This window comes from Girardinichthys multiradiatus, chromosome 23, assembly GCF_021462225.1.
Source record: "Girardinichthys multiradiatus isolate DD_20200921_A chromosome 23, DD_fGirMul_XY1, whole genome shotgun sequence".
NCBI classification, from domain to species: Eukaryota; Metazoa; Chordata; class Actinopteri; order Cyprinodontiformes; family Goodeidae; genus Girardinichthys; species Girardinichthys multiradiatus.
Window position 1 is genome coordinate 32,584,492 of NC_061815.1, and position 15,805 is coordinate 32,600,296.

The 15,805-nt window shown below is 38.3% G+C and overlaps 1 protein-coding gene across 2 annotated transcripts in view; it reads left to right on the plus strand.

Moving 5' to 3' along the window:
- Positions 1–13,306, plus strand: part of LOC124860451 (protocadherin-1-like) — a 261,838-nt gene extending 248,532 nt beyond the window's left edge. Inside the window, exon 5 of one of the 2 annotated variants that reach the window (XM_047353788.1) lies at positions 1,274–13,306. In XM_047353788.1, the coding sequence (XP_047209744.1) occupies positions 1,274–1,701 (428 nt within the window). In that variant the 3' untranslated portion in view covers positions 1,702–13,306. The remainder of the gene's footprint in view (positions 1–1,273) is intronic. The other variant, XM_047353790.1, reaches the window with a different exon arrangement.
- Positions 13,307–15,805: the final 2,499 nt, after the last annotated feature.

Sequence of the window (15,805 nt, forward strand, 5' to 3'; positions counted from 1 at the left end):
TGATGAACCAGGCTGGGAGTTTTAAAGGCCTCAGGAATCTTTTGCAGGTGTTTAGAGTTAACTCGTTGATTCAGATGATTAGGTTCATAGCTCGTTTAGAGACCCTTTTAATGATATGCTAATTTTGTGAGATAGGAATTTTGGGTTTTCATGAGCTGTATGCCACAATCATCCGTATTAAGACAATAAAAGACCTGACATATTTCAGTTAGTGTGCAATGAATCTAAAATATATGAATGTTAAATTTTCATCATTACATTATGGAAAATAATGAACTTTATCACAATATGTTAATATTTTGAGAAGGACCTGTACAATGTAGTTCATAACTGTGAAGTTGAAAGAAAAAAGTCATGCATGATTTTCATTTATTTTAAATTTTTTTACAAATGGAGTTTAGATGAAAATTCAGAATGAAAGACTCACCTTCACCGCCTCCACCTCCCAGTGACTCTTCCGTGCGTCTCCCGGCCTACCAATCAGCATCCTGTCCGCCTGATTCTCCATCCAATCACCTTGCGATGCCTCGCTTTTAAAGTACCTTCAGCAGTGTTCATCCTCACTTATCAGCTGAGCTCATCCCTCCTTCACCCCACCTCCACAATTATCCTTCCCATCTCCTCCCGGCTTCCTCACTCCCTGGCTGCCAATCCACCACCAGTGTTGGATTGTGGGGAAGACATCTCTAAATCTAAACCTTACAAATGTTCATCTTAGCTCATGTCATTCTCAGCATTCATGTCTTCCTCCCAGGTCCGAGCACCAAAGAAATAACCATGTAATTTCACATCACTAAAACTTTTCTAATTGTCACCCCTTTTCTTTGTGAGTCTTTTCAGATTGAAATAACATTCAAATGTAGTTTATGTATATGTATTTAGTTCCCCTGAGTCAATACTTTGTAGAACCACCTTTTTCTGAATATACACCTGCAGGTCTTTTGGGGTATGTGTTTACCAGCTTAGAGTATCTAGAGACTGAAATTTATTTTCATTCTTCTTTGCAACATAGGGTTAGAGGGTTAAGTTCTTTTTTCTGAAATTCTTAATTAAATTTAGGTCTTATTCATTCTAACGAACCAACTCTGACCAACTTCACTATTCCATGTGAAGAAAAGAATCCCGACAGTATGATGCTGCCAGATGGCGTGTTCATGCTGATGATCAACATCAATATCAACTTCATCTCCATCTCACTTTACGACTTTTGGTTTGTTGTTTTTTCCCAGGTAGCTCATCTTTATTGTTTTCTGTTTTTTGTTTCTTTCTGCAGACCTCAGGCCTCTTCCCGATGTGGCAATGACTGGTAACTGCACACGTGAGTGTACCGAGTTTGGCCACTCCGACTCCTGTTGGATGCCTGGCCAGCCTTCCCCCAACCTCAAGGTTTCCAAGAATGCCCCCAAACTTTCCACCTTCGTGCCTTACCAGGAAATGGATGGACAGGAGCAACTGATGGCCAATGGCAGCCCGAAGCCCATGGTGACGGAGGAATGTGGGACAGGTGGCGGTGCTGGCAGCAGCAGCTCCAAAGTGGCCAGCATGAGGTTCATGACCCCTTACAGCAGTGCCTATCCTGGGAACGGAGACTCATCTGGTAAAGACTGTGGCCTGGAGGAGATCCCACTGAGCCAGGCAGCGGAATACCACTCCGCCGCCACCCCAACTGGCCAGACCTCCAAGAGGGAGATCTACCTGTGAGGGCAAAGCTCTCAACTTTAAATCCCCAATGATCGACAATGCCGTTCACCGCCTCACCTCCCACCTTCTCACAGCCACCCCCTGTGCCTACAACTCGCTGTGCTGCAGCATGACTCATCCTTCCTTTTTTCAACTGCATCACCGAACAAGGCTTTAGACCCCCACCTCACCTGCTGCCGCCGCCCCCAACACCCCCCTCAAAAAACAAATCAAATGTAAGAATAGTCAAATGAAAATGGAAGAAAACTCTGTTTTATCTGCTGTGGAAGCGATGTAAACTATGCTACATTGTTGTGATGATTTAATGGGAAACTATTTAGCTCTTAACGTATATCAGTTTAATTTTTGTGAGTGGCATTACGCTTTGTTGCTCTGTTGGAACAGAAAAAGAACAAAAACATCATGGGGGAAATGGTGAAGAACGTCTTGTAAATCCTACTTAAGTATACTGTGTAATCCTATCTATCCTCAACTTTTTTATTTGATTTACTTTGTCTTTGTTGACTCCGGGGGTCGTAGGAATCACATTTTTTAGACAAGTTGAATCCAATCAACGGAAACTGGTCATTGAAAAGACGTTTACAGAAACGCTGCTGTTTCCCAATCACCGGAGTTGTATCTTAGTTTTTCGGCTATGAACAAATCCTTTTTCCAGTGTACAGAGCTGTAAATACTACAAACAATGACAGAGGAAACTGCTGTGGCTCTCAGTGTGGATTTGTGGCTGTTGTGCTGTCTTCAGATCTTCCCATATGGTCCCGTTGATGGACTGAAAATCTCGGCATGCGCGAAGAAACGACATCACAGAGTTCAGCGTCACACTGCAGGAACATGGACTCTTGAGCATCACCGACGGTGCCGAGTTACAACCACGAGACTTTTTGTTTGTGTGTTACTTTTTTTTTATCTCTGCGGCTTTGCAACACGCTGGCATCTGGGTTTATGTAGGGAAGCACATCTTTTTTTTATCAGAAGAAAGCTTATTCAGAGGATTGCAACCTCATGTTGTTCTCACTAGTTGACCATGACATGAGAATTGTAAAGATAAACATATTTAACAGTTCAAACACACTTCAACATCAGCTATCCTTCCATTTCATGTTCACTGTTGTAAAAATTAAAGGGTTTCAGGATTTAAAGTTCTGATATCATCACAACACACTGTTCATGTTAAAGAAGAAATGACAACAATGTAGGAATAGTATAAAAAGTACACCCTTCTCCAGTTCTAGGTTTTTATGCTTGTGGACTAAAATAATTTTTTGTGAATCTAACCCCCGAGTGTAGGAAATCAAACAATAGATTCCACTTTTTTTCTTATTTTAAAAAATAAAACAAAGTCAAATGGAGAAGCCATACAGCTAAGTACACCCTTGGTGTGGAATTTAAGCAGAAATCTAGCAGCCAGCTGCTCCCTTTAAAAAAGTAAAGGCTTTTGTTTGGGCAGTTTGTTGCCATTAAACCTACATGTGAATGTTAACACAATGCCAAGACAGAAAGAGAACAGCAGTGACTTTCAGAGAAGCAATAATTGCTGAACATCAATCTGAGAAAAGTAATAAGATAATTTCATAACAATTCGAATTGTATCCTCCTACAGAGAGAGATAAAAATATCCTCTAGTGGAAAGTATTCAAGACATCTTTCCAGTGGTAGACATCACAGCAAAGGGCAATGTTGAAAGAAATATCCATCTCAGTCTTCAAAGTCCTCATTTAACATGTTCAGTTTTAAAGTCCATTCAGGAAAATTACAAAAAGACTGAAAATGTATAGCTTGTCCGAAAGGGTCCTCCAAGTGGAAGCCTCTTCCCTCTGAAATAATATGGCATCACAACTGGTAAGCTGCTTTTTAGATCTGATCTGAAGAAGCCTCTGACTAAAGACACTCTGTTGTTGTACGGCAGTCTCATAAAGAAGATGCCCCGGATTCCTCATAATGTTCTTCATTTTATAAATATCCTTCTTTATCCTTCTTTGCACAATGATCTCCAAAGGTTCCAGAGGAGTCCCAAGAACAGAACCAGCTTTCTTTATTAGCTTGTTGAGCTTTTTTAAGTCCCTGGCTCTGATGCTGCTACCCCAGCAGATGATGGCAGAAGATATCACACTCTCCACAACAGACTTATAGAAGGTATGCTGCATAACTTGAAAATGCTTTGAGAAAATGCTCAAATTTGGGCAGACAAATAACTACTGAGACTTACTGCTGCTACATGTGCTTCTATGAGCTGTTGTATATTGGAGCATACTCAGGAGCATACACAGCATTTTTACAGTTTGGCTTCATCTTTGTTTACCGGCAGTAATAGCGTGGAATCTGATCTGTGGTTTTGCACTTAAGGTTACCTTTGAATAATTTTAGAATCGGGTAAGCAGGAAATTATTTTTATTGTGTCCTAATGCAAATAAACAGAGTACTGAAATAAGCTGTACATTAGTTTTACCCATGTTGTGTTATTCTCGGTATATTGGTTGACTTTTTACACATACTTTTACAAATGTATTTCCCAGTTCTCTAAAATCCTGATTTTCACAAGGTATAACATTTCAAAATTTAAGCCTTTTCTGGTTAAGCCAAATTTCAGAAAATTCTTGTTGATCGTGTCCATTTCTTCATATCACATCACTACAGTTAAAAGTTGAAAAACCTTTATCGTAAAAGTTTTAATTTAAAATTTATAAAGATCCATCCTTAGGGGAACAGGTGTGTTGTTCATCATCACTGCATCATAGGTATTTTTAGCACTGCACTGGGGAAAGAAATATGACACCATTTTCTGTCAAAAGGAGGATCAAGTTCTGAGTCATGTATCATTTGCCGTAAAAAGAAAAAAAAAAAGACTAAACTAAGAGCTGAGTATTTTTCCAAAAGTCCAGCTAGTCTCTGATGATTGCGTCAACATCAGTCGTGAAGCTCCTGCAGCTTAACAAGTCAAACATGATGCTCATGAAAACTGTTGTTTTTGTTTATAAAGCAGCTGTTTCCAGCCGATACCGTCCACTGCATCCGTTCTCACTCCTGTGTGTTTAACTTTGGAGAGCGTCTCTCTGATGTGTTTTTTAACCCGAAGGAAGAACTGTTGGGTCATTGTCGACACTCGTTAGTTCCCACCTCTTTCCCACCCCTGTTTGAGGCTGAGCCCCGCCCATGTTTAGCAGGGGAATTATTAAACCTGTTTAGCTGCATGTGGTGGGAGGCGGCCGCTGGGGAAGGTATCCAACGGTTCCTGTTGTGCCGCCACCGCACAGAAATGCAGGATTAATGACATCTGCATGGGCTTTGGTCCGCTAACACTCCCACTCTCCGACGCAAGGAACACAGCAGAGAACGTTTAATTACAACCTGAGGCTATGAATATAACTAGCAATAATTTGTGTGAGGAAAAGGGAGTTTGCTTGGAGGTTGAGTCATTTTAGGCCAACTTTTTATGGTTACTGAGAATAAAGTAAGATTTCCCCTGATTGATGCAGACCAACAAAGGAGAGTGAAAAGAAAATGCTGAACAATATAGTCTCTTAGAGAAGTCAGCTTTTCTGATAAAATAAGACATTTTTTAGGTGATGACATTTATCAAAATAAACATTTTCCCCACAGATATATAAACAGAGCAAAGATAAGCATCTGAAACTACTAAAATCTCAGAAGAGTTTAAAAGTAATGGACACTTGAATCTGCAAAAAAGGCAAAAGACAAACTCATTCACATGAGCAGCAAATACACGTCAAAAGTAATTATTTTACCTCTAGGACATCTTTCCACTGATCGAAAAAGCTCAATAAAGAATGAAAGCTAAGATGAAGGTTCCAGATAGTTTCACTAATATTTGTGCAAAATTTCACCCAACAAGAGTCCATCCTTTGGGCACCCAGAGTATTTATAGAGAGGGCAGCAGGCAAGCTTTTTGATTCCTCAAAGTGCCTAAAAGATGCAGGTTGAAAGCAGATTACTGACTTGAGCTGAGAAAAAGTTTAAATTTGAACTTAAGGAACCTTTTGGATGAGACGTGCAAAATCTCCAATAGTCATATACCAGTTTCCTATTTTATGTTTTTCAGGGATACCAAGATCTGGATGACTTGAGTCCCTCTCAGAAGATCCTTACAAGCTTTGTTGTAAGGATCTTGTTCAACAAGTCTTGTGTGTGTGTGCTGATTGAGAGGTTTAAGTTGACCCACTGTTAAGCGTAGTCACAGAGCAGAATTGCAAGTAGGTGTAAAGCAGGGGGAGGCCCTTTATAATCAATGGAATTGTCACTCACTGGTTATGGGATAATATCATCACATGACATGCTTACACCTCAAGCAATGTGTTTGGCATGAGAAGGTGTTGTTTCTGATTGTACATTTTACATCTTTTTTATATTTCATTGATTTAAGTACCTGGTGTATCTCATTGTGTTAGAATGCAATTGGAATACCTAGGACTAACCCACCAGCTCATGATGTAAAGAGGTTATAGCTGGTATATGATACATTAAACTAAAAATGTATACAGATGCATTTAGTGCCATTTTAGTAAAACCTGTCTTTTTATTATATCCACAGGATGAGATCAATGTCTTTCTTGAGTGAATGGGATTGTAACAGACTCGTTAGTATTGTTTCTTTGCAATTAGCGCATTCAGCCTGCACAATCAGAGGACAACACCAAAGCAACACAAACAAGCTGAAAGTCTTTGCAAGTAAACAGATTACAAATTAGGGTCATCCGCTGGATCAGGCAGGGTTCACGTCTTGTTTTATTAGGCGAACAGCTTCATGGAGCATTTTAGACTGCTTCTCTCTACCACTTCCCTCTAATCCCCGATGTACAATCATCCGTTTCATATGAGACAGCTAATTGCTTTGTATTGTGTTTTACATTTGTTTCAGCTTGTGTTGAAGCTTGACGTGTGGGCCCTTGTGCAGTTATTCACCTGATTCAGACTCTGAATAAAGTTTGATTTATTTTCAACATATCTGCCCATTCGGTAAATGCACGCACACATATATCAACAATCATTCAGCTGGCGCTCAGCCCTGCCTGCAAAAGAGATTTAGAGTTCATGAGTGCTGCATGCTCCTGCAGTGATTTAATGCCTGAACTGACGGTCTGATTGATTATTTACAGGCCAAACATGGAGGTCCACTCTCTCCCTTCCATCTCCTCTGCAATGTCCACCGGCTGCTTGGCTGTGTGGTGCACTGTGTAATGTAAAAATACAGAAAAAGGGCCAGAGGTCTTGTAGCATCAGTTTAACCCCAAACTTTTGGCACCAATTAGAGCTGAAAGAAAACACCATCCCCTGGTAACCTCTGGCAATCTTTAGTGAACTCTGCAATATTAGTTTTAGACTTTTAGACTGACTAAAGGCATTGCTTTAGTCAGTCTTACTAATTTATTTATCAGTTCGGGACAAATTGGATTGGCATAAGGGAGCTAAACCATCAAACACCTGAGAGATGGTGAGTTGTTACATCACACCATATCATAGCAAAACAGTCTTGTTGCATTTAAAAGAGAGCAATGAAGGAAGGTATCACCCAACATGTGTCGATGATTGTTTAACAGACAACCAACAAAATCATGAGCCTCATACCTCATAGCAAGGACACATAAGTCCCTTTATTCCTTATTTTGTTGATTAGGGAGTACTTGTTTAACCTTTTGTAACAAATATGGACAAAAATATAATACTTTGAATTAAGTTTGTTTATGTAAAGTCTGTCAGACGAGGCCTAATGATGTAACTTCAGAAATATTTGTCTCAGCTCAAATGCAGATTCAATGAATCAGTCAATATCTGTTTAAGAACTTTACATATACAACAAAGGGAACAAAACTAAACTCATAAAAACAGGGGGCACGGAAAAACACATGACAAAAAGGAAAAAAAAATAAAGCCAAACATGGAAACAAAAAACCCCAAATGTAGAGAAATGTTGTTCTTCAGGTGATAAAATCCATTCCTGGTTACAGTTCTGGTCTAAGGTAAGAAAAAAAAAAAAACAGGGTAGAATCAAATACAATCCTAATATTTTTAATTTGACCTAAAGGGTTAATTTCCACAGTTCAGAGTTTAACTGTGAGTTGCTCTCTCTGAATGTCAGTGGAGATCATAGAATTTCAGTTTTGTTATATTTGGGCTAAATGTAGTTATTTTTCAGGGCATGACTGAATATCTGATATAGTATTAAAAAGTCCATCAATCGGGTAATCAGGAGGTGCATCAATGTAAACCTGTGTGTCATCAGCTATGAAAATTAATGCCATGTCCCCTGATGGGAAATGAGGCAGTGTGTATAAATTAAAAAGTGCATTTGCCTTAAAATAAGAATTGTGTGTCATATTGTCTGGCTCAGTGTCACTGAGAAGTTTCAGGTTTTTTTGGACATTCAATTGGCATAAACTTATAAAAAATCAGAGTCGGAAATGTAACCAGATTTTGTTACAGCTTATTAAATTTTTCTCATCTTGAAAAACTGTTAAAACTTTAAAAGAATAAAATCAACTAGTCAAAACCTTAGGATGATGTTTCACACACAACATACGTATCTAATATTTAAAAAAAAAATGATTGGAGAATATACTTTATACGCAGCGTGTGCAGTAAAGATCAAATATTTGGACACAGTAATGAAAAAAATAAAGGGTGTCCAAACGCTTGACTGGTACCATTTCTGTGACTATTTGAAGGACCCAAAGTGTCAGCAAACACTTCCTGCTCCCTGGAGGAAAACCTAAACCCCTCGACACAGCCTCCAGCCTCCCGACCTACCCGTCAGCCCCCAGGAGACCTTCTGTCACACACTCTGACAGCCTAGATGTGGGTGTGTATGTGTGTGCAGGAAGAAGGACGGGAGTTGGCCGCACTGCATGAACATTCGCTTTCAAATCTACTTCCAGAAATTGATATTTCTGACATTTCCTCCATATTGAAATTCAGATATTCTGTTTGTAGAAATACTCAGCCGGACCTGGGATGTGCACTAATTTATACTGAATCAGAGAAAATAATAATTTTTGAGCTTCTTGTTCAAGCTTGAAATAAAATTTGTAAAAGTGAAAACAATGTTTAATTTGACTTGAAAAAGAAATGAACCATCATGCACACTAATATCTTTCATTTACCACAATTAATTTCCTTTAAAAACTAAATCAATGTGTGCTGCTCTTTCTGAAAAAAAACATTTAAATCCATCTGTTTTACACCTATTCATTATTAACTGAAATTTATTGCTGATCTCTTACAACATTCATGAGTTAAATACATGAATATTTTCTGGAAATCCTTTAATATTTCAATACTTAAAAAAAAAAAAAGCTTGAATCATCCAAAACTGTACAACAGCTGTTGAATAAAATACATTTTCAAGTATTTTACATAGTTTTCAAAAAAAAAAAAAAAAACAATATTTTAAAATACCAGCCTGCTGACATCATTAGATTGATTTTATTTCCTGTCTTTTTTTTAAGTTCAGGAAATCCAACTTTAGTTAGAGCCGGTTTGTAACCTTTCCAAACCTGTTCCACTTATTTCATGTCTTCAATCGTGTAAAGATGTCCGTTATTTCACGTCTCATGTCTCCCCTGTTAGTCAGTAGTGTTATCAGTCAGTCAGCAACATTTATTAATTTGTAAATGTATCCTTTTCTCTCTCAGCTGTCTGATAAGATTCAGTCGGGAACCAGTTGATTCCCCTCGAATCATCAGCGTTGCGTATAAATGGGACGTTTTCACTGCTGAACAAATTAAACAATTAAGGTATTATCATGGAAACTATGTTGAATAAGCTTTTGATAATGAGAAAATATCCTGGAAAATTATTAAAAATTCACAAGCTTTTACAATACATGTTTTGCTGGTTAACAGAAGTTTTACATGAGCATCAATTAACTTGGAAACATCTGTAGCTGAATCCAAAGCTATACTGAAATTATTTACATTGTCATGAGATTACTTAAAAGACAGACTTTTAGTTTTTCACAAATATTCCTAAAATCTCAGCTTGTAATGTTCTTGTGAACCATAAATGTGTGTCACTGCACTCAGGGGTAAAAATTAAAGTTTCTGTTCACTCTGGCTACTTAAATTACATCTGTACCAGTTCCTTGAAATTTGTACAAGCTTTGTTTTAAAACACTCTTTTGTGCCGTATCTGGAAGTAATACCAACACTTTGGTGTGGCCCAACCAGAGTACTGAATCTAACAAAGAATCTTTGGAGGAAGCTAAAGATTAGAGTGATGGTAGGGAAGCTTTTCAACCTTAAAGACTTATCACCAAAGATAAATTGTCAAAATATCAGTGAAATCATGCAGAAGGCTGGTCAGCAACTGAACTAAAGATTTTTTTCATTGGTTATAAAGTAGGGTATAATTCATTTTACAAGTTATTTAAAAAAAAGATAAATTCTCATGTATTTTCCTTTGAGAGATACCTGTCTCTTTTCCTATCTGAAACTTGAATGGAAGGCAATTAAAATCTAAATCTGACAGTTGCATAATTTTGGGTTCAACCGCAAGTCTGAGTGATCTTTCCTTGCAATAGATATAAATGGATTACAGAAAATTACTTTAAAGCATTGGTTGTCAAGGTATGTATGAGAAGTGGAAATCTGGGTATGAAGAAACCCAAACTACAAAAATTCTGATTGACAAAGGAAAAAAATGAGCACACCTTACACTGGGAACAAAACGTTACTTGCTTTTGTTAAAAAGTATCCAACCATGAAACTTATTGTCGTTTCATTTCCCACTTGTCATTAATAAACAGACGTTTAATTTGTGGTAATCCTTTAGCTTCAGTTATGATCAAAATAGGTCCCTCACAAGATCAAAATTAAAATAAACAATACAAAAATATATATCCCAAGTAAGTGCAACGCTAAGATTGTGTAAAGGCTCAGTTGCTTTCCATTGTGGTTGGATTCATCCAGTACTGTTTCAGTTCATTGTGATTTGCCTCCATTTTCTGGGGATGACTTTGATAATGAAGATGGAAAGTACATTTTATCATATACAGCATACCATATACAATGTATTGTACTACTATCTAAGACTAAGATGTAATGTTGCCTTTCTTTGATTTATAAACTGACGGATTCGTTTATTTGTGGTTTGGCTCCTAGATTACTTTTTAAATACAGACAAAAAGTTATTTTTATTTAATGTAAATACATTTTTTAGCATTAAATATGACTGCTTCTTCCCTGAAAACCTTCTCTCTGCTACGCTCTGCGTAATCCATTGAGCCTTATTTTAACCTTTTCATATAAATATGACGTTTTGATTGGATGTAACGTAAATTGTTGTCCTTTTGAATGCTTTTTAAAGATTTCTAGGAAAAAAAAAAAAAAAACATCTACAGCTACAAACCGACCTTATTGTTAGAGGGCCGATCAGATCTACAGCATGGTGTGATTGAATTTCCTGAGTGCACACATCCGGTGATTACTCGAATGCAGCTCTACACAACTAACTCTACATCAGTCATGGAATAAATTTCGAAGCAGATTGCCGTTTTTTTGGGTTGTGTATTATACCAAAGCTGGAGTCTCTGGAAGCGAGGCCCCAGCTGAAGCATGAAGACAAGCCAATTTTTTTAAATATGACACATTTCTGTTGTCGTCACAATTGTTTTTTCAATATTATGGAGTCAGCACCGCTATAGACATATTGTATGAACATAAGTGACTGTTTTATTGTTTTTACATTGACGTGGAAGTGTGAATGATTAATACCCCCCCGCCCCCCACCCCAACCCAAACAGGGCAGCATAAACGAAGAACTGAATTTGAGAAAACATTAAAAAGAAAACATATAATCTTGTTAACAAGATTTTTATTGCCATCCAGGACATTAAACATTCTTTAAAATATGAGTAAACTAAAGTTTTCCTCACAGACATAAAATGTTGTTAAAATTACAACTAAAAATCTGTTTTTACTCAATTTCTGAGAAATCAGAACAATACCTTTTACAGGGTTTCTTTCTGTGAGGAAAAAGAAAACTCAAACAATACGTCATGGCTGGGATCTTTAAAGACTGTGTATACATGACCTTAAGAAAGTATTCATATGCCTCCACAATTTGTAACATTACAGACACAAACTTCAACATATTTGGGATCATATTGCTTTAAAACTACAAAAAGTAGTGAGTAATGTTGAACAGGAAGAAAAATGATACATGGTTTTTGAGTTAGTTGAAAAAAAGCAGAAACTGCAGCATGAATTTGCATTTAGCTGCTTTAATGCTTTTTAGAACCAAATTTTGCTGCAAATTACAACTGACCTTGTTCTGATGTACATATCTATCAGGTTTGTACATGTGGAAACTGAATTTTTTTATTTCTTTTTTAAAGTCAAAAGTTAGATTGGATGAAGAAAGCCTGTAGACATAATTTTTAGCTCTTGCCACCGATTTTTGAATAAAGGTTCGAATGGACCCTGTCTTTTGTTCCATCTATCTTCCACCGCCTCCACCATGTTTCACACTGGGGATGTGCAGTGGTGGTTGTATGGCGTTCTGGATGTAGTTCCAAAATGTTACATTTTGGTCTGATCTGACCAGAGCACCTTCTTCCACATGTTTGCTGTCTCCTATTTTGGTTGTGGCAAATTGCACACCTATGGTTTTGTTTTCAATAATATCTTCTTGTCACCATTACATAAAGTTTAGATTTTAAATGTCGTTATTACCTTGTCTCTAACTTGTTTAAGTTACACATAACTGCACTCTATTCATAAATTAGATGACCTCTGGTGGAAACTTGTTTCACTTGATTTTTCTGAAGTTGTATCAGAGTAACAGGGACTAAACACAACTCAGTAGAAAACCACCTATCATTTTCCTTGCACCTCACAATTGTCCACAACACTGTGTTGGTCTATTACATTAAAGTCCAATAAAGTGCATTAAGTTTGTGGTTGTAACATTACACAATATGAAACGTTCAAGAAGTATGAATACTTTTGCAAAGGGTTAGCTTTGATGAAATTATTGGCTTTGAAATCCAAAATTGAAAGGAGAAATTCAGATTTTGGCTGTAGTAGACTAGCATGGAATGTTTACAGTAATTTACATAATTTTGTCTTCATAGGAGGTCCACATTTGTAGCCTACTTGTTGGTTGGTTATATTTATATATATTAAAAAAACTGCTAGTGATGCCTTGTTTTTTGTACAGTTTTATGTACATGCAAGTGTAGGTTTTTAAAAAATGAAGATGAGAAACTATATATATTCAAAACCGTGAAGGAATCCTGAACCTGTAGGAATATATTGTCTTAAGTACCGTAGGATCTATTGTAATGTAGAAGAGAGGAGTCAGGCTCAGAGTGGAGGACGACAACGATCCTCCTGCTGGCATCGTTCACCTGTTTCTCATTTTGCCATTGTTGTTCTGGAACATTGTTACTTTTCTGAATCTTTCTTGTTTTTGTTTCTTTTTTCAGGAGGAATTTTGTTGATGTGTACATTTGATCCTCATCTCTTTTTATCAGCATGTTTGAATAGAAAAAAAAAATAATGTGGTCTTTTATTTTTGCTGAGCAAATCAAAGAAATATCTTGTAATTACTCCTTCCTTATAGCTTTACAATAAAATCCATTCAGTCGAACAAAGATGATGAGTCACACTCTTTTTTTTCATCGATAAAAGTTGGGAACTTTTCCAGTGTCTACAAACAGTACAGGTGATATTTAAACAGAAGATGAAAGTGCATTAAATAAACACTGCAAAATTAACAACCTTTGTTTACAAGATTCTAATGCAAAGCACACTAAGAATGATTCAAGAAAGATGTTAAGTAACACAAAAAATCATTTAAATGGTGTTTCCCCACTTCAGCTAATGCTCCTCTTTTCTGGTTTGACTGGGCTCTAAACATGGTGATTGTTCAAGATATAGGGGGATTAGTTTTGCAACAGTTTCAAAAATGTAAGTGGACATAATGTCTAAAACATTTACAAATTAAGCATTATTTAAAGAGAGATAAGTTGTTAGATTCCAGTCGAGCATTTATTGTTATTATTTTCTTTATTTCTACATATATTGCATTTATCGTAACCCATTTAAGCAGGTTCATAGCAACCACTGTGTTTTACAGCTGGAGTCTGCAGACAGACTGGCTGTTTCTGTAGATCTGAGAAAAAAAAAAAAAAACTTAAGTATCTCTTTAACAACTTTTGCTTTTAAATTGTGTTTGTTCTTTTTGCTCAGAGTAGTTATATACATTTTAAGGTCTGACATCAAGAACTGTGCATGAACAAGTCAAAGCAACAAAGCAATGCCACAAGATAGCAGAGAATTCAACCAAAACTTCCTGAATAGTGATGTTAGTAGAGTATGTTTGGAATTCAAAATAAAATACCTACCCAATAGGAAAATAGTGTTAGCAAATTTTCGAGATTTAATTTGAGTGCATAAAGTACTGATTTATTTAGTGAGTTATCCAGTAAGGACCTGGGAGTCAAAAGAAATGTTGGTTGAGTACAGATGCTGGGAGACCTAACAAACCAATACCATATCAAGGCCTTTAAAAGCTTGCTGTGACGAGCCCAGTCTGCCTGTTAACCACTGAGATGAGATGAAAGTTCTATTTTGAAGCATTAAAATTCTGCCATTCTGTTCCAGCTCTAACCAGCATTGTTTCTTTGATCCCCATGGGTACCTGCACTCACATATTTTATATATTGGGCAATGCAGTGATTCTTCAAGTTCACTTTTCTCCACATAAAATATCTGGGTTTACCTACACTATAGTAGTTTAGGTGGCAAAACATTTTTCCAAGGACACAGTTAGGCTCAGAACTCAAACTCTATATCTCCGTCTTAAAGTAGTTTTTTTCCCCACAAAAAACATTTCATTTTGGCCCTAAAAAGCACTTCAAGCTGATGAAACAAATGTGGGAGATAGGTAAACAATACTCATATACAAAGAAAAAGCAGCTGGATCCATACATTCTCTCCTTTATTTGGCACTGACATGGAGAAAAAACAAGTCACAGATGATCTCCCATGGCAAACAGGCTCTGGGTGACGGGTCAGACAAAGAGCGGTTCAAGACGCCTTCCACCCTGGAGCCAGACCTGGGGTCGGGACTCGTCGGAGAGCCTTCTGGTAGCCGGGTTGCTCCTTGCGGGACCCGGCCGGGCCAAGCCCAAACGACAGACGCGAGGCCATCCCCAGTTGGCCCACCACCTGCAGGGGGAACCATGAGGGACCGGTACAAAGAGGATTGGGCAGTGGAAGAAGGTGGAGGCCTCAACGGCCTATATCTCCGAATGCTTAGGCTGGCTCTAGGGACGTGAAATGTCACCTCGCTGGGGGGAAGGTAGCCTGAGCTTGTGCGGGAGGTTGAGAAAAATCAACTAGCAACAGTCGGGCTCACCTCTAAGCACATCGTGGGCTCTGGAACCCAGCTCCTCGAGGCTGGACTCTCAACTACTCTTGTTGTCCCCCAGCTCAGCTGTCTTGTGTTGAGGTTTACCCCAGTGTATGAGCGGGTCACATTCCTGCGCCTTTGGGTTGGAGATAGGTCTCTGACTGGTGTTTTGGCCTATTGGCCGAGCGGTAATGTGGAGTACCCGGCCTTCTTGGTGTCCTTGTCGGGGGTGCTGTATGGTGCCCCTCCCGGGGACTCCGTTACAGCACCCAATGTGCGAAACGACATTGACACCTGGAGAGGTGTGATTGGGAGGAATGGCCACCCCGATCTGAATCCAAGTGGTGTTTCATTATTGGACTTCTGTGCTAGTCACAGATTATCCATAATGAACACCATGTTCAAGCATAAGGGTGTCCATCAGTGCACTTGGCACCAGGACACCCTAGGCAGGAGGTCAATAATCAACATTGTTGTCATGTCTTTAGACCTTCGGCCACATGTTTTGGACACTCGGGTAAATAGAGGGGCTGAGCTGTCCACTGATCATCATGTGGTGGTGAGGTGGATCCACTGGAAGAGGAGAAAGCCAGACAGACTTGGTAGGCCCAAGTGTATAGTGAGAATCTGCTGGTAACATCTGGCGGAGCCCTCGGTCAAGTATGTATTCAACTCCCACTTCTGCGAGAGCTTTGACCAGATTCTGGGGGGAGGTTGGGGACATAGAGTCCGAATG